Genomic DNA, 23,988 nt, shown 5'->3' with positions numbered 1-23,988 from the left:
ATAAAAAAAGAATGTAATAATTTCTTCAAATAAAACCTTTTTTTGTCATTTGTTGGAAGATCCTGATTTTAAAAACAGCACTAGAATTTTCTTCAGTTTTTCTTTCTTTGCATTACAAAAAACTGTAGTGAAGAAAGGAATTCTGAGAAATTGACTGAATCACCAGCATGAAAGTTGCTTTTGTTCAGTGTTCGTACAATCAGTGCTGGTTGGAGTCATTGTCTTCTTGTTTAGTGCAACAAAAGTATCTTGTAGTGCTAGATGGTATTTCTTTGAATGGCAATGACCTGAAAGCACTTCACAGTATAAAGTATGTACTTAAAAGATTACGTTGAAATGTGTATAGAAGTAAACACAATACCACTAAAATAATTTATAATGTAAGATTAACCAAGTTTTCAATATAAACAAAATCTTGCATACTATTCTTTATAAATTTTATCATCACCTTTATTAACACAGAATTTATGCTATTTACAATGATTTATAATTAAAATACAACAATCTTAAAAGACAAAAATTAACCAGGAAAAAGTACCTGTATGAGCTCAAATATTCATTGAAATTAACATATTTATTTTTTAAAAGTGAAGAAGATGCTTTATACTTTTAAATGTTAATATTATTTTATAATTATACACCACTTTAAATTATAATTGATAAGTCCATCAGTATACTGTTCTGTTTCTCTAGCTTTTAAGTACTTTAAAAAAAAAAACAAATTAAAATTACCATCATTCCTGTACTTTCACCTTTTAATTTTTGTGATGTATAGCAAAGTATATACAAGTACCATAATGTTTATTTTTATACTGCACTTTACACACAGCACTCTGCAGCAAAATGACACAAGTACAAGTATATTCAATGGCATTTAATAGTTATAACTTGCTTCTTTTGTGTTGAAATATATAGAGTTACTAACTGTATTTTTAAACTTATTTTGTACTACTACTTGTAAAAAATACTTGAGAAACCTAGTTAAGAAATCACAACAAACAAGTTGAGGTAGAATCAAGACAATATGGGTATCACATGAAACAAGGGTAAGTAGGAAAAAATAACTAGTAAAATCATGCATACCTTCATAAAATTTGGTAGACTTTTAGTAAAGATTAAAATTTTTTTGTACACAAAAGAAATTTTAATGAAATATTTTCCTAAAGATTTTTGTGAAAATAGCAATTCTGTTTTGTTACTATTCCAAGTGTAAAGGAATTTCAAGTTATGATTAAAAAAACAAAACAAAAAAAACTCTTTTTGTCTAAAATCTCAAATATTATTTGTGTAATCTCTAAAACCTCCTAAATACATTTCAAATGTTTGTTATCAATAATACTTTATATTTTATATTACTTTCTATACCACAGCCTTGTGAGTCTGTCAACTGACCAATCTTGTAGCCATTATAAAAAAGGAAATAAATATAGATTGCACTTTTTCTTCTTATAACATAAAAGTACAAATATTTAGTATAAATAATCCAAGTTTCATAATGTTATATATTTATTATTCTTTAGTATATTAACCTTCCAGTCGTGCCTAGCTAATATAACATTGCATTAATATGATGCACGTGCACTCAAGTTACTGTATCAAACTGTATAAAACTGACCATTAGTCTTCCATGTCTTGGCTGTGTTTAGTGGACTAGTATTTTGTAATATTCAGTCATGTTTCAATTATTATACATTATATACGTATATAGATTATTACCATTTAGAAATAAGTTATGAAACTTATTTTCATTCAAATAAAAAGTTACAACTTTTGAACTCTATTGCTGCTGGACATAGGTTGCTTCAACTTAAATTTTTCATGTTTATCAAGCAAACATTTTTTTAGGTTTTATATATAGTTAAATAACCAAAAAAATAATAAATAACTATACTGATACCTCAGAATTCCACTCTAAATTATTAAGCTTAGTAACTAAAATGTATTAAGATATTAAAAAATATGAAACTTTGAACAGACTGAAATCACAACCTACCTCATTTAAATCTTGGATTGAAAGAACATGGTAGCCTTTTCACAAATTAAAATGGTTGTGAAAACCACTCTGGGGACATTATAAGCTGTTGACTGGTCATTCACATGTTATATATTGAAATAAGTGCATATAAGAAACCATTTCTAAAAATATAAAGAGGTGAATGGGGCCACTGCTTGATTCAGTACGTAAACCATATCTCAGCAAAATAAAAAGTTATTATTTTATATTCACGCTTAATGATATTAGTAATTTGAGTTCCTAATTTGTACAAAACTATAGACTTAGTCACTTTGACATCACAAACATCTAATTTTACCCAGTGCTGCATTCAACATACCACGTCATTCACTAAAATCTATATTTGGATGTGTTCTTTTAATACATACTTAAATTAAAATTATATACAATATTAATGCTTGAATCATAATCTACAATTTGATTCCAAACTTATTGACATAACTTCATAAAATGATAGTCAAATAAAATTTTGAATGCAAATCAACACACATGATGATAACCTTTGACCTGTGACTCGGCAAGAAAGGGTCAATATAGCTGGTGGACAAACATAAAGAAAGTTGTGGTGTTTCACAAATTACAAAGTAGAAGTTACCGACACTTGTGAAACACTATTCTTGCAGATACTTCTGCTGATAAACTCCTTTTCTAAAAAGATCACAAGCATAAAAATACACGTCATTATACATAGGTGCCATATCTAAAAGGTGATGATTGTGCTAAAGAATATAGTTGAGGGTTTTACATGCTCATTTGCATGTAAACACACAATTTTAGGTGGAAACCTCAAGGCTAATGATGAGTAAAATTGTGCATACAGAGGGCAGTACAAATCATAGAAAATTATTATCATTATTTGATTGGAGGCAAGATATCATATTGGTATTTATTCTTTACTGCCCATTGAACCACGTGTAACTAACTACACTGCACAACAATTTTTTTGAAAAGTTTTTACTGATTATGGCAGGTACCTGGCAGGTATGCACAAATATAGTTTTGGTTTTACTTCATCATGTAGGAACACTGAGAAATAGACAGTTAACTGTATACAGGCAATAACATATTTAATTGCATTTATGTTTCTAATATACTGTTAAGTTCAACATAATTAAAAGTGTTTTGCTCCTGATTTTCATTTGTATTCAATGTCAGGTGCATCACGTTGCAGCATTCAACAGTAGTCAGCAAGCATTGACAGATTCCAGTTGCTCTGATATTGTTTTTCCATTGTAGCAATGTCCTGATTTCGATAAAATGGTACGTGATGAGCAAATTTGGATGTGATTTTTGTGATAAGCAGCCAAAAATACATAAGGAACACCCAACAGTGTTCAAGCAGCAAAAACTTTGTGTAACCCACCACACAAGTTGTAAGTCACTCAGCAAATGTGTAGCTCATGCTACCCTATTGAATTATGTAAAGTGAGAGCTGCTTGCAGATGTACTTAATAAAAATTTATTACTTTTCTTTATCTTACCTAATCTAACCAAATGCATTTATAAATTTTATACTAGTAGTTACTTTTATGGTAAGAAAAATGTATACACACAAAAAATAAGAAATACAGCACTTACCTGGGTCATTTTTTTCATATTGACTGTCAATGAAACTTAACTCTCTTTTATACTAAAGTTATTACTACAATTAATAATTTTTTATTTAATTAAAACTCTATCTTAAAGCACAGAAAATTACATATAAAAGCAGAAAATTTCCTATAATTATAATTAATTTTTGTAACTTTATAGCTTTGCATTAAAAATTTTATCTATGTCATTGATGCATTTCCTATTGAAATACAGTTTGAACTGGCAGCAAAATATACAATTACATGTACAGAAAACAATGTAGCTTATTATGCCATTTGGCAGATTTAAACCTTGGCTTTCTACTGGTTATAAATATATAGTATTAAATGTCAGAAAGAACTACTGAAAATTTGTGGTTTGAGGATATGGGAAGTAGGTGTTAATTTCAAGTTTATGGTATTGTAAAAAAGACTGAAGGCTATAAAAACTATACTTTGTCTGAGCAAAAACTATTTTATAATGAGTAATTTACATTAAATTCTGTACTTTTTGGAGGGTTGGTAAATAAATTAGAGAAGATGGAAGATCAATAGAACAAATATAACAATTCATATACTAAAGGAGATGGAGATTTTTTTAGCATCTCCTTACAAAATTAAGGACTTTAAAATTAATATAACATTAAAATGTCATTTATTAACTACTTTTTGATGCCAAGTTTATTTGTATAGTATAATAATGAAGTTAAATTAAATTTTGAATGTAACTTTAAAAAGTCATGATATGCACACTTTGACCTGCCAGTAGTGAAAGGGTTGGTAAGTTATCAAGATAAGCGAGTTGAAGATACACATGCAATAGCCCAGAGGTGACAATCCGACACTGAAATCTGGAAAACAACCTGAATGTAGAATTATTTATGTATTATTAGTGAACATACTAAAATGAAAAACAATAACTCACCATATATAGGTGTAGCATAAAACAAAGCAAAATAAAACAACTTTCTCTCATAAATGCATTGAAGAAAATAATTAAGAAAGACTTTCAGCTGTGTCAATTTTCAACCCTATAGTATAATATCAATACGAATAAAAGACAATCTGTAGTTAACATGTCAGGAAACGTCCTGCTAAAATAAATGTAAGAGAGTTGAAAACTAGTCAGGAAATATCCTAGTTCAATAAATGTAAGAGGGCTGAAAACTCTTGTGAATAAATTGTCTGTATATTAAATGGTGAGCAAAGTAAAAATACTAACAATTTATAATATTCAGAACATAGTGATATATAATAATGATAATAGCTTAGAAAATACCATAAGAGCATGTTCTTTTGGTGCAATAAGTATTTTTACATATAAACAGAACAACTATGTAATAACCTACAAAGAGACATTAACATTAGCCTTTAAAGGCTATGTTAAACTATTCTTCTTGTCATCAATGATATATCCTAAGTTAGAAACTAATATAATAGTCATCTTGAAGAAGATGGTTCAGACAAAGTCTTTAGTGTTGTAGTTGAAGAATGAGCTCATATGTCCATAAGTTTACCTTATGACACAGGTTAATGGAGTAAAAGTAGGTCTGCAGGTGACTGTCTGATAATGGTAAAGTAATAATACTGGCTTTTTCTACAGAGTATAGCTTTTTCAACAAATGAAGAAAATGTTACAGGTTTCTTAACATACATATATGCATGGCTGTTTCTTTGAGGCAAGTTTAGAATCAAATTTTTTTTTACATTCAATGATATCTCCATATTTAATATACAAATTTATATTTTACATACACTGCTAGTTTGCTGCCTGAAAGATTTAAAAATAAGCATGCATCTACATACCAAAGATATGAAAGAAGCAGCAAACATTCCCAAGACTTATAAAAACAGACAAACATGTACCTATATTCTAAAGATATGAAAAATATGCACTAATGTTCCCAAAATATAAAAACAAAACAAATTACATACACCTACACTAATGATGTTCAGTAGAGCCAACTATATGTTGTTTTCTAAAATTGTAAGTTCTTGTAATTTTTACATCTTTAAGTCCTCCACATATATTGTACACAGCTGATCAATTTACAAATAAACAGCTTTTATTATAATTTTATAATGAAATTATGAGCACATTAAAACATAATACAACAAATAACTTTAAAAGAATCAGACTTTCATACACAGTGGTAGATTTTCCTGATTCAAAGCAGTGGCTTTAAATTTATTAAATTTGAAATAATTATAGCAGTTACAAATTAAATGAATGCTGAAAGTTCACCAACCTGAAGTTTTCTTGGTAGCAGGTTCAGGAGTAAACCACTTTGATGATACGCAATGATAAAAGGCAAAGAATTCATCAATATCTATAATCTTTTCAGTGTTCCTAAAGAAAGATGTACAATATTGAAAGAACATCTCATACTTTGGTGTTTTATTATCAACAAAGAAATCAAACATTTATGATGTTTTTAAACTATTGTTTCAGCATTCATTTCAGGTTTCAGATTTGATGGCCCATAAAGCCCACAGACAATTTTACTGGGGAGGGGGGAGGAAAGAGGAGGAATATGTACAAAATGTAAGTCATGACAGAAAGTACATAGTTTATTAATAACTAGTAGTTGGTTAGTTGATTTAGTGTTTTATGGCACAAAGCAGCTAGGCAATCTGTGCCAAACGTCAGGTAAAAAGGTAAAAATAAATTAAACGTAGTAAAATACATCAAAGGAAATGAAGGTAAAACAAAACAGCATTGTAAAACAGAAAAAGTATGAAACCAATGTTGACACCTAGTCTACAATGTTAAGAGAGAAAGTAGAGTAAGAGAAGTGGTAAAGGGCTTTCTCTAGCATAGTAGTAATGATCATAACCCGCCAGGAGGACTAACAAGTAAGTACAAAAACCACCGTCAGTCACCTGAAATTGGCTTTTCCAGTCCTGGTTCTGGGTTATGTGTCAAAACAGCCATTAACAAAAGTTAAAGTAATAAAAGTTTTAAAAGACATGTAGCAAAATCATAATAATAATTAGCCAAATCTCCTGTAAAAAGGTCAAAGTAAAGTAAATGTAGTAAAATTCATAAAAGAAAATGAAGGTAAAAACAAAACAGCAATTAAAAACTTAAAAGGGCATAAAACCAATGTTGACATCCAGTCTACAAAGCTCTAAAGGACTTTCTGAAGCATAATGGTAATGATCATAACCTGCCAGGAAGACTAACAGGTAAGTACAAGAACCACTGTCAGTCACCTGAAGTTGGTCTTTCCAGTCCTGGTTCTGGGTTGTGTGTCATTATGGCCAGTACCAAAATGTAAAGTAATAAAAGTGTTAAAAGACATGCAGCAAAAGTGTAATAACAACTCGCCAGGACGACTAACAGGTAGTTCAAATGGATAGTTCAAACAGTAGCGTTAGTCACCCTAAGTTGGCCTTTCCAGTCCTGGTGTCGAGTTATTTAATGTTACGGCCATTTTCCAATTTCAAATTGAACTAGTGAGATTCTTAAAGGGGAACCACAATTAAAAAGGTGTAATGAATAAATATCAAACACTTAAATGAGATTAAAAAGATTAATGGCCAGTGAAAAACTAAAAACTTTATCAAGGTGGACAGTGTCACAGTTACCAATAATACTGTCCAATGTTACGAACAAACCTTGGGACAGAACATGTTTAAAATAGTGCCGTCGTTGAGAGTCGTAACAATGAAAAGAAAGTAAAATGTGGCTTACAGTGATTTGAGTGTTACACAAACTACACACTGGTGCAACAGCTCCAGATAAAAGAAAACAACGAGTTAAAAAACTGTGACCAATGTGTAGTCCAGTTAGAACAACTTCCTCCTTCCGAACTTTACGAAAGCTAGACGGCCAAAGCCCAATATAGGGTATTATTTGGAAAAGCTTGTTGTCGCATTACTCACTCCAAGTGGACTGCCAACTGGCACAGAGCTGAGCCTTGAATACAGGACCATAGTCCATGTACGGAATAGGTACAGTGGTGATAGTGCCAGAGCAGACAGATTTAGCTGCTGTGTCTGCAAGCTCATTCCCGTGAATACCAACGTGGCATGGTATCCAGAAAAACCGGATAGATGTAGATGTTAATGAGAAATGGGCCAGTCAATTTTGAATATCAGTGAGAACATGGTGTGAGCCAACGTGAAGTGATTCCAGGGCCAGTAGAAAACTAAGCAAGTCAGTATAAATAGTGCAGTTGGAGTACTGCTTAGTTTCAGTATGATTCATGGAAAGAGATATGGCATACAGTTCAGCAGTGAACACAGAAGCCGTAGAGAGGATTCTGCGTGCAACCGCTGAACTGCAACAAACCATGGCAGAGCACACAGAATTACCTGTTTTGGAACCATCTGTATAAATTCGAATGGAAATATTGTTCAAAAGATGTTCAGTAAATAAAAGATGGAACTTCCAATCGGGAGTATCTGCCTTTCTCAGATGACTTAAAGAAAGGTCATATTTGGGAATGGTAATAAGCCATGGTGGGATGGGCTGACCAGTGGATTCTTAAATGTTATCCAAGGACAAACCCAATTCATCCAATTGCGCCTGGATGCGAAGGCCAAAAAAAGCAATGGCAGATCATCTGTTCTGAAAAAGTATGGCCCACTGAGGAAGGAAAACACATCCCCAGGTGGGTGCTTTGGTAAGGAACGAAATTTCGAAGAATATAGTAAAGACAGTTGCAAACGGGGAAGGTGCAGAGAAGGTACATGAGATTCTACCTATAAGCTTTAAACTGGGGAGGTGCAAAAAGCCCCAGTGCAGAGTTGAAGTCCTTGATGATGAATGAGGTCCAGCATCTTTAAGGCCGAAGGTCTGGCAGAGCCATAGACCATTGATCCATAGTCAAGTTTCGATCAAATAAGAGCATGATATATCTTTAACATAGAACATTGATCTGCTCCCCAACTGGTGGTAGAGAGGACAAAGAGGATGTTCAGTGCTCTTGTGCATTTGACCCGTAGCTGCTTTAAGTGTGGTAAAGGTCAGCTTATGGCCAAAGATAAGCCCCAAGAACTTGGTCTCAGGGACCATTGGCAGCAAAACTTCACCAATACGGAGTTCAGGATCAGGGTGAATACCCCGTTGGCGGCAAATGTGCATGCAAACGGTTTTAGAGAGAGATAAATTAAAGCCGTTCGCCGTATCCCACTTCAGTACACAATTGAGGGCAGTTTGTAGTTGCCGCTCAATATATCTCATGTTCGACAACTGACATGAGATGTGAAAGTCGTCGACATAGAGCCCGTTTGCAACAATGAGAGGGAGTTGTTCAGTGATGGCATTTATCTTTATACTGAAAAGTGTGACACTCAAAACACAGCCCTGAGGGACCCCAAGTTCCTGTAGAAAAGAATTGGTGTCGAACTTATATGAAGTTGGAATCTCCTCTCCAATAAAAAGTTTTTAATAAACACAGGTAAATGGCTATATAACTCATATATATTGAGTTCTCGCAAAATGCCATACATCCATGTTGTGTCATAAGCCTTCTCAATGTCAAAGAATATTAACACAAGGTGTTGTGATTTGAAAAAGGCTTCTCTGATTGATGTTTCTAGTCGAATTAGATGGTCTGTGGTGGAGTGCTGTCCTCGGAACCCACACTGGGTGGGTAACAGGAGGTTGTTTGATTCTAGGAACCAAACAAGATGAGCATTGACCATCCTCTTTAAGGTCTTACAGAGACAACTCGTCAAAGCAACTGAACGGTAGTTTTGAGGAAACTTGGGATCTTTCCCAGGCTTAGAGAAAGGTAAGATAATACCTTGGAACCACGCATTAGGGAAAACATTCTCCTGCCAGATCTGGCTAAAACAATTAGAAGAATATCAAGAGAAGCAGGAGAGAGATAGTGAAGCATGTCATAGTGTACATCATGAGGTCCAACAGATGTACTACCAGACCAATGAAGGGCCATTTTCAGTTCCACCAGTGTAAAGGGAAGATTATAGTCAAAGAGACAGTCAATTCAGAAGGAAAGAGGTGAACACTCTGCCTGAGTCTTGATGGCCATGAAGGTGGAGAAACAAGCAGAAGTGCTAAATACCCGGCAAAATCTTTCACCTAGAGTATCGGCAATGCTCCGGTCATCAGCTACTTCTTGGCCATCAGAGAGTAAGATTGAGAGGGGGACAGAATTGTAGTGCCCACTGACCTTTCGAATCCTGTCCCATATGACCTTGAAACTGGTGGTAGAAGATATGCTAGTTGTGAACTTAATCCAAGATTCCTTCTGGCCTTGACATCTTACCCACCTAGCATGTGCACAGGCCCGTGGGAAAGTGGTGGGGTTCGAAAGTGTGAGATATCTGCGGAAAGTATCCCAGGCGCGTTTTTGAGCCTTCCGTGCCATGTGGCAGGCAGGATTCCACCATGGAAGAGGATATTGTGGAAAATGTGTCGAGGTTTTAGGAATACACTGAGCAGCTGCTTGTATAATACAGTCAGTTACTGCTGTCACACAGTTGTCTATTGATGGCTGACTCATGATGGCAGAATCTAATTCTGCGAGAGCAGTGAAAGTGAACCAGTCTTCCTGATCCAGCTTCCACCAGGGCACGCGGGTAGGGTGGCATCGACCACGGCCAGTCTCTCTTAAAACTATATAGGAAAATGATCACTGCCTAGTGGATTACTGTCAACCCTCCATGAAAAATGGGAGAATAATGAAGGGGAGCAAACCGAGAGATCAATAGTGGTAAAGGACTGACTAGATGTGTGAAAATAAGTGGAAGAACCAGTATTGAAAAGAGAAAGGCTATGAACACAGAGCATACGCTATACAGAGCGACCCCTCCTATCAATAACAGCACTTCCCCAGAGGGGATGATGTCCATTAAAGTCTCCCAGGATTAAAGAGGGAGAAGGCAACTGTTCAACGAGAGCATCAAGGTCTGATTTATCATATGTCTTTCCAGGGAACAGGTAGAGAGAACAAACAGTGATGGTATGAATGACAAAGACAGGGTGGGCACATGCTGATCAACCAACAGTGCCATCCCTCCATGTACTTGTCCATCACTCAGCCTGTCATTTCTGTACAGAGAAAACTGCTGAAAGGTGACTGTATCGGCAGGTTTCAGAAATGTTTCTTGTAAGGAAAGACATACAGGATGGTTGGAAGCAATCAGTGTTTTGATGTCATCCAGATTAGAACGTAAACATCGACAGTTCCATTGTATCAAGGTGGCCATTTCTAATGACGAGTAGGTGAAGTGGCTGGAGAATCCTTCTGTTTAAGTCGTCTTTTTCCTTACTGTCCTTATTCGGAGGAGATCTATCGACCTCCATGGATCCTGCCCTGGGTCGATGGGGCAGGTCTTTGCTGTTGAAAGGGGATTCCAGTGACTGAGGAAGCAAACGAATGAATGTTTTGCATCTTGGGGTGGGAGAAAAAGATGTATCTGAAGAAATGCCTGTATTTGAAACCAAAGGATGTGGATCTTGGGTTTGTTGGAATGTATGGGAGGAACAGAGATGGGTGTAGAAGTTGATTCATCAACTTTTTAACCATGGAGATCAAAAGGCTTTTCATTTGTTTTGAAAACGATTCTCTTGGAGGCACAGAGATCTGTCTGCACTCCCACTGTAGTTGTGGAATGAAGTTTAGCAGCATATGTCCAAGATGAAGTGGCAAACAGCAATTACCGAGCCTCAGGATAATTAATGTTACGAGTTGTTTTCAAATGCTGCACCTCTTTTTCTCTCCAACCATTTTGGGCAAGAATGAAAGTAGGAAGGGTGAGAACCATTGCAGTTGACACAATGTGGGTCCATGTCACACTTATAGGCATCATGTCAACAAGCACATGTCAGGGAACCACAACATGATGTCTTTGAGTGGCTGAAACTTTAACAATGGAAACATCAGAGAGAGTTTGAAATGTACGGCTGTACCCTGCAATTTAAATAACCTGCCTTGATTGTGGCAGGTGCACGTGGTGATGTAAATGTCAAAACGAGGATATTTGTCAGCAGTGTAACTCCATCTTTGCGAGTGGAGATGCGCCTCATTGCAGAAACTCCTTGAGTGGAGAAACCAGCAAGAATCTCCGACTAGGGGACGTTCTTCAAATCCTCTCAACAATAACTCCTCGTGATGAATTCAAGGTAGTATAAAGAGTAACCTCAATAGGTACTTCCCCAACTGCCTTTAAATTCAAGAGGAGTTCACTGTGTTGGGATGTGGATGTTTCAACCAATATGTCACCAGATCGAAGCTTCTTTACTGACTTTGGAGAGCCAGCAAGACCCTTCTGAATAAAAAAGGGGGGACATTTGCCCTAAAGGTTTTTCTGAAAGAGAATTTACTAAAAAAAAATGAGGTATGTGCGGTACAGATGTTGAAGATTGCTGTCCAGAGTCTTCAAGACATGGTCGTTTACCTATTGACTGTTTTTTCACTATTTTATTTATATTTTTCGTAGGAGGATCCATAGGAAAAAAGGAAAATTTCAGTACCCACTGACCCCACCCACCATGGAGCCCTACGAGGGGACGCACTACAATGTCATACAAGGACATTGCAGCAATTCCAGGGTTTTGTGAGCACTATACCTAAACACCAGCATCAGACACAATGTCCACAACACCCATTGAAAACTTCCAGCACTGGTACTTGGTTGACTCTAACCCAAGTGGACTAGCCAATTGACCCAAGGGGGACACCCAAGGGCTGCCCGTCTACAGGAATTCAATGCCAAAGTGGTGTGTTAGGGTTTGACCCTCCACCACCAGCATCCTTTCCTCCCCTTCACAGGTCGCCACGCACGGCAAACACATGGGTGGATGTTTAGATTCCAGAGGAGGTAACCAGAAAGAACAGAACCTTCCTTGGGAGGTCCCCTCACCATGTACAGGAATCTACACCGAAGGGAATAACTAGGACTTAAAGTAATCAAATTATATTATTATTTCTATCATTTGCAGTTGTCACTACTTTCAACATTCAAGCTTGTTTTTTAAATAAAATATATGTGCAATATTAACAAAGAAAGAAATTCAGCTTTGGTAAATCAATTTTCTACTCTTTTATTTGTCTGCTAATTTTTTATTTCTTTAGTGATGTAAGTATTGTTATATCATGTTTTGTGCATGAATACTTTTGTAAGAGAAGTAAGGAAACTCATGTAATAGCAGACATAATTAAATTTTACTTTTTTTTCCCCCAAATCCAGATTGGTTTCACTGTTTTCTTCTCTACCATATCATTACTACTGATACAGAATAAAAGGTCCCCAGTGGCTCAGAGGTATGTCTGCAGACGTCCAATGCTAAAAACTGGGTTTCAATACCTGTGGTGGGCAGAGTACAGATAGCTATTTGTGTAGCTTTGTGCTTAATTCAAAACAACAACAGAATAAAAGCAAATAAACCAAAGTTTAGTAAAACTAAGACATTTTGTATGAAATATTACCTCATGGCTTAAGACAATAATAAAGGAAATGTGTAGAGAATAAGACTTCAGTCTTTCAGTTGTGTTTAATGCAAATTACACATTTATAGTATAGTACACTATAGTACACCCACATTGGGTGGGTGAGAGGAGGCATTAACCGTCCTCTCAAGATCTTACAGAGGCAGCTTGTTAAAGCAATTGGACAGTAGTTTGAAGGAACCTTGAGATCCTTCCCAGGCTTAGAAAAAGGGAGAACAATAGCATGGTGCCAAAGCATCAAGAAAAACATTCTCCTGCCAGATCTGGTTAAAACAACCAAAAGAATAGCAAGAGAAATGGTGTAGCATTTTGTTGTGAATATAATCTGGTCTGACTGATGTACTGCCAGACCAATGAAAAGCAAACTTAAGTTACACCAGTGTAAAGGGGTGATTATACTCATAGAGATAAGCCCAAAAGGAAAGAAGTGATTGTTCTGCTCAAGTCTTGATGGCTACAAAGGTGGGGAATGAAGCAGAAGTGCAAGATCCACAAGTAAAGTATTTGCTGAGAGTATCAGTGTTTCTCTGGGCATCAGTAACTTCATGGCCATCAGAGAGCAAGATCGAAAGAGAATCCAGAAGTATACTGCCCACTGACATTCGGATATTTTCCGTATGATTTTGGAATTATTAGTAGAAGATATGTTACATGTGTATTAAATCCAAGATTCCTACTGGCTTTGATGTCTGATCTGCCAAACATTTGCACAGGCCTACTGAAAAGCAATGAGGTTTAAAAGTGTGGGATACCTACAAAAATATCCCACACTTTTAAATCTCCTAGGCCCATTTGGATTCCACCTTGGAAGAGGATACTGTTGAAAATGTACCAAGATTTTTGGAATACACTGAGCAGTTGCCTGGACAATACAGTCAGTTATTGCTGTAACATAGTTGTCTATCAATGGCTTACAGACAATGGCAAGATCAAGTTCCAAGAAAGCCGTGAAAGAGGGCCAGTTGGCCTGGTCCAACTTCCATCAAGTCATGCACATCAGGTGACATCAATGATGACCAGTCTCTCTCAAAATGATAGGAAAATAGGGTTACTGTCAACCCTCCAAGAAAAGTGAGAGAAAATTGAAAGAGAGCAGATAAAAAGATCAACAACAGTAAAAAACTGACTAGGTATAAAACCAGTATTAGAGAGAGAATGTGATCTGAGAGCATATGCTCTATGAAATAACAAATCTAATTAAAATCAGTACCATCCTAAATGGGAGTATGCCCATTTAAATCCCCCAAGATTAAAAAGGAAGATGACAACTGCTCAATGAGGACATCAAGGTGTCACTGATCATAGGTCTCTTCAGAAGCCAGGTAGAGAGAACAAAGAGTGATGGTATGACCCAAAGAAACAGATGGGTACAACCCATAAGGATGTATTAAGTTGCAGTGCCACCCCACCATGCACTTATCCATCACAAAATCTATCATTTCTGTACAAAGAAAACTGCTGAAGGGTGACTGCATCGACAGGTTTCAGAAATGCTTCCTGTAAGGAACACATCTAGATTCAAACAAAACTCCCCCAACAGCTCCACTTCATCAAAGTGGCCATTTTTATATATGTGAAGGAGAATGGGGCAGGGAGCCCATCTGTTCACAAACACACTTTTTTGTTTTTTAATTAGATGGAGGTCTTTTGAACTTCATGAAATCTGAGTAGGCAGCTCAGTGTCTGTTGACAAAGATTCCAGTGACTGATGGCATAAACGAATTGTTCTGCATGTCTGGGCAGCAGAAGAAGATGGACCCAATGAAACACCTAAACTTGAAGTCAAAGGAAGGGGACCCAGGCAGTCACTGGAAGGAGAAGAAAGAACATAGATGGAAGTAGACATAGATTTGTTAACTCTTTTAACCTTAGAGGATAAAAGACTCTTCAGATCTTTGCAAACAACACTACTGGAGGTACAGAGATATTTGTCTGTAATTCCACTGTGGCAGTGGAACAGAGTGCAGCAGCATATGTCTGAGATGGAGTGGGGGACAATGACATACAAGCCTCTGCGTAGGAGATATTGTTTACAGTCTTCAAGTATTGCACCTCTTTGTTTTCTATCCTCTTAGAGCAAGAAATAGAGTAAGAGGGGTGTGAACCACCACAGTTAACACAGTGTGGTTTGAGTTTGCACTCATGGGCATTGGGATCTTTGCTACTACAACAGTCTTTAAGTGATTGAACTGCTGACACTGGAAACATCTGACAAGGTTGAGAATTTATAGCCGTACCATACAGTTTAAATAACCTGCTTTGATTGCAGCAGAAAGACATGATAATGTAAATGTCAATATCGAACCATTAGTGGGAATTATAATTCTGTCTTTACAAGTGGATATTTGGCAAACAGCAAAAGTGTCTTGGCTGGAGAAATCAGCTAAGATCTCTGACTCAGAACTGTTCTTTAAATCCCTTTCAACTATAACTCCTCTGAAATAATGCAAAGTTGCATGGAGAGTAACCTTGATGGGTATATCCCCAATGGCTTTTGATTTCAAAAGGAGTTTGTTATGTTGTGGTGAAGATGTTTCCACCAACACATCTCCACAGCATAACTTCTCTACTGACTTGAGGGAGCCAGCAAGCTCTTCTAATCCCTCTTGAATAAAAGGGAGATATCTGCCCTAAGGATTTCTCAAATAAGGAATGCATAATTAGAAATTGAGGTACAGTATCTGACTGTGATAGTGACTGTATAACAGACATCCATGCATGGTTGTTTTCCAATAATCATTTTTCAATTTTTCATTTTTACCTATTTTTTCTTTTATTAATGGGGGTATCCATAATAAAGAGAATACATTTCAATGCCCACTGACCCTACCCACCATGAACACTGCAGCATGCCAGGGTTTCCTAAGCACTATACCTGAACACCAGCATCAGATGCAATGTCCACAACACCTGTTGAGAATGTCCAACACTGCTACTCAGTCGACCCTCGTCTAAGTGGACCAGCCAACTGACCTTGAAGGGACCACCCCATGGCAGCTCCTCTACAGGAATTCACGGCAAAAGTAGTTTGTAAGGGTTGAGCCCCTCAACCATCAGGATCGTCTCCTCCCCTTCAAGGGTCATTATGCATGATAAATGCGAGTGAATGTTTAGATCCCAAAGAAGGTAAACTGAAAGTATAGAACCTACTCTGGAAGGTCCACTCACCACACACAGAAATTCACCTCAAGGTGACAGACATGCATTTAACCATGAATGAAGTTGAAGTTCCCAAATCTATGCATTTTATTAGAAAATCAGTTTGACATAACTGGCATCATTATTAATCAGTTAAACCATTTGTATTAAACGTGTTTTTCTTTAGCTTATATTTAAATACATATATGAATATTTTAATAATCAGTCTCACCCCCATCTGCAAGATTTTTAATCCCACATTTTCCTGTGAAAAACAAAAATTTTACTTGTCTGACAAGCAAGTTAATTTGCACAATTTAAATTAATATTTAATTAAGTAATAAAGTTGTGTTATTCTGTTGACTTACTACTCTGAGGAGAGTGGCATTTTACTGCAAAAACAGATATTGCCTCTATAGATTATAACAAAGACACTGAATATGTCATCAGCACCCATTAAAACAAGGTCTGAATTCTATGCAAAATGATGTCCATGTACATTTGACAGTATTTTCATGCCCTTTAGTTGGTCACATTTGTTTTCCTTCCACACTATCAGTCAACCTTTGGTCTGGGTGTTATAAAGAAAATGGTGTCTAGTAAGGGTATTTCACTAAGCCTTATCTTTTTATGCATGCTTACATCTAAATTCATCTAAACTCTTCTGGCATAACATCTCTTACTGTTTATACTGTCAGAACAACAACTCTAGGAGACAGTGCTTTGACAAGAGAAGGAACAATGTACACTATTGGCTAATAACTGTACTACTTATAAAATGGAAAACTCTCCAGCCACAAACCATTATTCAGCAAGTCTTTGAAAAGTATGAAAAAAACTTGAGAAAATCATGACAGTGTGTCTTTGAATGTCACATGTTGTCAATCACAAAATTATTAGCTTCAGAATTTATTTAATACATGAAAGTGCATGATGTTAGATGTAAGTGGTCCATCCTAAAATGAAAACTGCTGTTATTAAGTTAAAAATCAAGCAGTTATTTGACACTTAAAAGATCTTTAATTAAATAAAAAGACTGTTAAATAAATAACAGTGTTTCATGAAAAATTAACAACACTTTTTAAAAAATTCCACATTACTGATGTATACTATCTTTTTGTATACTATGCATTTTAAACTGATGATGTACATAAATTACGTGATATGATGCAATATATGGATATGCCTGATAAAATATTTATAGTGAAGAATTTATAAAAAGAACTAGGTTGAATCATTTTTTTCTTGGTAAAATATGTACACATACTTTACATAATGCAATGCAGCTACTATGACAAGGCTTATTTAATATATAAAGCTAAGTTAATTGACAATGTTTTATAGATTAAAATATTCTGAAAATGCATTTTTTTAATTGAAAGAGATGAAAAAATTATCAAACATTATAGTAAAAACACCGAGTTAAAATTTTATACCTCAATCCAGTCTTTGTTATCAATTTTACAGTTAATTTGATTTCATTATTTCTTCTAGTTTTAAAAATTTATTGTTTGAATTCTCTTACTGTGCTACAGATGTGTTGATTATTTTTGCACCACACTATAGTATTTCATGAAAAACAAAATTTTTTGTGTATATTTTGTCATCACTTGAAAATTTGGACTTATTTTGATGTTCAAATCTTCTTGATGAAGTCTGAGAGAACTATTCGTGTGAAAAAAACTGGTTTTGGAAGAAATGTCCTTACACAATCAAATGTCTCATCCTGCTTATTTAAGTTAGTTGTCAGAGGCAATGAATTGCAGGGGTAAAGACAAGTAAGTAAAAATATAACATTCCATACAAAATGTTTATAAAATGTTTTACTAAAATTTTAAAGAACTGTTTTCAAAGGTGAAAAACACCATGAATAACATATTGTGGTATTGTATATTGATTTGTAAAGATATTTAAGTTGTATTTTACACAGCCAGACACTAGCATTTATACATAACCATGCTATTTTTTACCTTACGAGACTTTGTAGCTTGATGATTCTTACCTTTTATTTTACAACATATTACATTGTGATCCCAGGCCTCACCACACTTATCTAACAAATCCTAGGTTAAAGTATTACTTGCCATTTGTTGTCCTTGTCTACTGATCCTAGAGTTTCATTTACTACCCAATATTATGGTAATTACTAAAATAGGACATCATGTAAAAACCTTACGGGAAGCAAAAAGTGGTGTATCTGGAGCTCAGAAACACATTTCTTGCATCAATATACTGCATCCAGTCAGCAAAGGAGAAAAGGTTTACACCTGAAATCAAGGTTAACAAAACATTAACAACTGATAAACAACACTTTAAATGGAAAATGTTTCTTTGGTTTAAAAACATGATTTTACACAGATATACTGCACTTTTTTTTCTTGTATTTGTTTACCAAATGCCAAATTTTACTTCAGAACATTGCAAAGTTTTATTTCCATTGATAACAAAAGATCTTTGTAAAGCATAATAGATTTAAAAGCAATTACACTGAAACAAAAAATTAATATTTGAAAATATAAATTATTATAAAATATGTATTTTGTATAAAAGCTCATTTCATCAAATTGTGGTAATTACATCTTTTAAGTTGCCAAGATAAGAGATTAATTATTCAAGTAGCAGATTACATATTGTTTAGTAAGAAAAAATTCTAGTTACATTTCATGTTAAAATGAAATACAATATAAGGTGTGATAACATCTCAAAGAAATGACAGTGGTTTTAAAATTTTAAAGAATGGGTCAGAAATAACAAACTCTTAAAGTGTGTTGGGAATTATTTAATATTAAACATTGTAAGGATTTCCAGCATCTTAATGAAACAATATAAGAAGTAACAGTATCTAAAAGAATGATATAAGAAGTTACAAAATCTTAAAGGGACAAAATTGAGAGTTGCAGCATATTATAGAAAATGAAGATTAACAGAATTAAAAAAAATTGTTAGAAACTACAGATTCAGGAAAACAAGTGATAAGGAAGGAGCAACATGTTCAAGAAACAATGTTAGAAGTTGTAACAATTTAACCCTTTTGCTACAGTTTTGGTGAAATCAGCCAAGTTTGTGACTCTAAATTGAACTCTATATGTTCTGTGTATCTGTGGAGCAGACTAAGTAAACATTAAGAGTCTTTTATAGTAAAAAAAAATTGGAGTTTTTAATTAAGTATTTTCTAAACACTTCTCTGTGAACATATGGAGCCAAAGTGTTGACTGCTCTGAGAGCAAAGTGATTTTCATGTTAAGGTTAAAAATTATTTCAATCACCTGAAAATTGTCAAACTCCCTTTGTATATCTTAAACCTCCTAAATAAATTTCAAACATTTTCCTTAGTAAAACTTGACCTTTTTTTCCACCATAACTGCTATAAAAAAAATATGAAGTTATTTGAGTCAACTTAACTTAAAATTGTATAATAAAATGTGTAGCTTACATTACACAATCAAATTATGTAAGATGAAGGTTACTTATGAGTATACCTCATGAGAAATGTTTATTATTATTTTCCATTATCTTATCTAATCTAACCTTATTTGATGTAATAAATGTCTAATTTTACAATGTATTTACTTTTATAAAAATAATAAAGAACACTTATAAAGAAGAAAAATATAGTATTTATCTGGATCCTCATTTGTGTGTGTGTGTGTGAGAGAGAGAGAGAGAGCGTGTGTGCGCTGTTGTTTATTGATGAAACTTAAATATACTTTTTTATACCAATGGTACTACTCAAATATCTTTTTATATAATTAAATACTGTGCCTAAGAACACAGAACAACAACATACAAAAATGCAGACAGTGTCCTATAACTATTATATTTTTTTTGGCTTTCTAACTATGCAATAAGAGCTGTTAGAAACTTGGCTAAAACTCATCCATGCATTTCCCATTGAAATAAAGTGTGAACTGGAAGTAAAATACACAATGTATGTCCAGAAAACAGTGTAATATAATAAATCACTTCATAGATTAAAACAAGTTTATTTTTGGTTATAAATAATATTGTGTTAAACATCAGGTGGAACTATTTAATATTTAATTTGTATTTTTCTACTATTTCTGATAATTTGTTATTTCATGTAGTTATGTGCACTTGACTCTGATTTTTATGCAAAATATCTTGCAGTTTTTCATATTTGATTTGTAAAATTTCTAGAATCTCATATATGAATATCAAATATTTTTTTAAGGTAAATGTTTATATTTTAGTTTCCATTTTCTCTGCTGTATCACTAAGTACTATCTTCAGTATACAATGCAATGAAATGTTTAAAATTAACAAAGAAACAAGTACAACTATTCTAGTGAACTTTATAAAGAGTTTAAGTTCACTAGAATAGTTGTCTTTTTCACATATGCATAATTTCAGATGCTTATCTTTTAACTTATAGTTTATTTTTAATTTTCCTCTCAAATTCTTTGTCATTATTTATCCTGATATGTCATTTGATGTCAGTGAACTTTTATAAAGTTATTTTGTCAAGACTCCCTACAGTGATTCATAACCAAAAGATGGTACTTGTACACACCATACCATTTATAAAGCTTTCACAATCCAGGTGACAAATTAAATTTATAAGAATCATTAAACTACTAAAATATGATTTTTTACTTAATTAATTAAAATATAAAAGTAAGATCTAAATACAATTTAATTGTCTCTCTAACTATAACATATTTAAGTTACAAACCACCAAAGGTGCTATAGTCAAACAAGTAGACAGCAATACTGCAATTAGTTACATCTATTTTAATATAAAACCCCATACAAATTTCAAATTAACTGCTGCTGGATTATAGAGTAAAATGAGCTCTTTGTTTTTTTTTAAATGAATATGCACACTTATGTCAACTAACTATAGTACAATCTTGACATTACAGGCACCTTTTCTACTGTGCCCAAATGCACTCTATAGCAATGTGCCTTTAATATAAAAAATGAACCACATAATGCTGGATTCCATACTGACCATACTAAATTTCGGTATTTTAAATACTCAAATTTAACTACCTTATTCAAGTAATTTCTACTGGAATTAATAAAAAAAATCAGCTGCTTTTACCTATATTGGCATAAATTATAACTGTTTCTGGTATTAAAATTTTCTGAACCTCAGAAAACATTTTGACATTGATAATTATTCCTTAACCACATGTTTATCTGGTTCATATGTGGTTTGTAATTAACTAGAAGAAACAGTTATATTAAACATTAACCACATAAACACATTTCTATATCAGTCTTACCTGTGGGAAGAAACTTGGAAATTTTCTTTAAATGACTGCTGATTTCCCTTCATTAGAATAAAAAACTGATTACTTCAAACCTGTTTCATATGGAATATAAAATGTCATATAATAGAACTATGTCAAGTAAAAAAGGGAGGTCAGGATATGTAAATATGTTTAGGATTAATTAGCAGAAAACCCAAGTAGTATAAAAAATGTCATAACACCAGAAATGATTTATACAATAATAACAATGATTTTTACAAATTCTACTTTTTTGGGGGGGGGTGGGTGGTAAAGGGTGGTGTGAATCTCAAATAATACTATAAAATATGTTTCTTTCAGTGGCTTCTTCATGTAAAAATCTGTTGAACCAAACAGATTGAAAGAACTAATATTAGTTCAGTAGTCAAGGCAGTAACAAATGGGGCATAAGTAGATGCATTCATGCGAGTTTTTAACAGCCTACAAAATTAAAATATGCAGTTATCACTACTACGACCAATATCATCAAACCTTCTTTAACCCTTTTGGCGTGGCTGGCAACCGCAGTCGACTTGTAGGCTCAGCGCGGCAAGTGATCTTCCTTTATTCCTGTTATTTTTATGCATTGAATATAACATATATAGTATTGGGTGCAATCACTGAATATTTCAGGGACTTTTGCTGAGTTATTGCCAAGATATCATGCTTTTAGTACTGATACCGTAATTAGTTGAAGTATCAAACATATATGTTCAGCGCCATGCCGAACATTGCAAGTTGTTATTCAGCGCTGAAAGGGTTAAACAGCAAACACTTCCGAGTTTTTGGTGTGTATAGAAGTACATACAGCTTTATCTAATACTCCAATATAAAACTTGCTTAGCGTACATGATGTTCAGATACAGCAGTCTATTACATCTTTAGCAAGAAGGTTGAAAGCTCACAATTAACATTTTTATGTGGTTTAGAACATTCATTATCATAGGTTAACTCTTTCAGCAAGGGCTTGGTCCCCAAGATCAAGATTAACCAACACATAAAATTAGGAAATAAATTATGCCTTCTTTATTCTAGAATAACTACAAATCATAAAATGAAAACAAATGTTTAGAATAAATAGCTTAAACCTCTTAACATTATACATATATACAGATTTAATATGCTTACTACATTGACCATTCAGCCATTCCTGGCTAACAATACAGAAGTTAAAATGATTAGGCACATGTGCACTCTTGTTACCATATTAAATAATATAAAAGACCTTTACTCTTTACAAGGTGAGCTATCTTGGCTGTGTTTTAGTAGACTAATATTTGGTAAAACAGTCACATTTCAATTATTATAAATTATATATGTGTATAGATTATTACTATTTACAAACAAGTTCTCAAACTTTTCATAAAATGTAGAACAGTAAATAAAAAAATAAAGCACATAGTTATCTCTTCTAGCTATGACCTTTGTACTTGTTGCAGCTTGTCTTAGCTTTCTAAACCTAGCATATGGAGGATGTAAAATGAAAAAATCTTTTTTTAGGTCCTATATATACATTTGAATAACTATTTTATGATTATTTCATTGATAGCACATAATTCAATTATAATTTATTAAGTTTAATACCTAAGATGTATTTATATCTAAAAATATACAAAATGTAAAACAGACTAAAGACTCAACTCACCAGGATGAAGGATAGTCTTGAAAGAAAAAAAGGATGACATTATATTTGAAAATGGTTAGGAAAATCACTGAGGAAACACTTTAAGCTTCCAACTGGTTATTCCATACCGTATATAAAAGTAAGTATATATGAGAGACTGTTTCCAAAAATGGAAAGAGGTGGCTGGGGGCCACTGTATTTTATTCACTAAATATAATGATAATTCAGCAAATAAGCTGGAATATCAAATAAAAATTATTTTTTTCATTGATATCAGTAATTGGAGTTCCTAATTCATACAAAAATAAAGACTTTGTATTTTGACATCTCAAATATCTTATTTGGATCAATGGTGCATTCAACATATCCTTTAGCACACACAAAGTAATGTTTAGGCATGTTTATATAATATTTACATTTAAATTAAGGAATTAAATAATGTGTAATATGAAAATTTAAATTATAATTTACAGTTTGATGCCAAACTTAAGGAGATAATTCATAAAATAGTAGTTCAATAAAATTCTGAATGCAAATCAACAAACACATTGACATGGCTCTTTGACCTGTAACCTGTCTGGAAAAAGTTAATTATATTATTATTTACTACTGAAAATATCTAGCTTTGTTCAGGTTATTAAGTGGATTTTTGCTTGATGACTATGTCAGTGTGTGTATTCTGAAACCATTTTAACATAAAAGTAAAACCATATATTTTTGTTGCTTCTTTATGGGATGTGGCCTGTTTGTAAAGGTAGCCTTCCTCTGACTTGTCCTCCATTTTTAAACTTCTATAATAAAAACAAATAACTAAAAAAATACCTTTATAATTAACAGAGTCCCAAAATTAGAAAACAACAAATATTTTTTTCAATTTTGTAGTTTACACATTTCATTTTATACTTTCAGTACATAGCCTCTTATCTATATTTTGTTATATACTGTCATTGCTAAGCAA

The 23,988-nt window shown here is 33.8% G+C and overlaps 1 protein-coding gene across 1 annotated transcript in view; it reads right to left on the bottom strand.

Annotated features, from left to right (window-relative positions):
* Nucleotides 1-159: 159 nt before the first annotated feature.
* Nucleotides 160-23,988, bottom strand: part of LOC143242221 (TATA box-binding protein-associated factor RNA polymerase I subunit B-like) — a 44,571-nt gene continuing 20,742 nt past the window's right edge. The window contains exons 5-8 of the mRNA XM_076485589.1: nt 21,401-21,447; nt 18,328-18,418; nt 5,835-5,935; nt 160-287 (exon numbers count right to left, since the gene is read on the bottom strand). Coding sequence (XP_076341704.1) covers nt 160-287; nt 5,835-5,935; nt 18,328-18,418; nt 21,401-21,447 — 367 coding nt within the window. The remainder of the gene's footprint in view (nt 288-5,834; nt 5,936-18,327; nt 18,419-21,400; nt 21,448-23,988) is intronic.

This window comes from Tachypleus tridentatus, unplaced genomic scaffold (genome assembly GCF_004210375.1).
Source record: "Tachypleus tridentatus isolate NWPU-2018 unplaced genomic scaffold, ASM421037v1 Hic_cluster_2, whole genome shotgun sequence".
NCBI lineage: Eukaryota > Metazoa > Arthropoda > Merostomata > Xiphosura > Limulidae > Tachypleus > Tachypleus tridentatus.
Note: the sequence above shows the minus strand (reverse complement) of the source record. Positions and strands in the feature narration are given on the sequence as shown.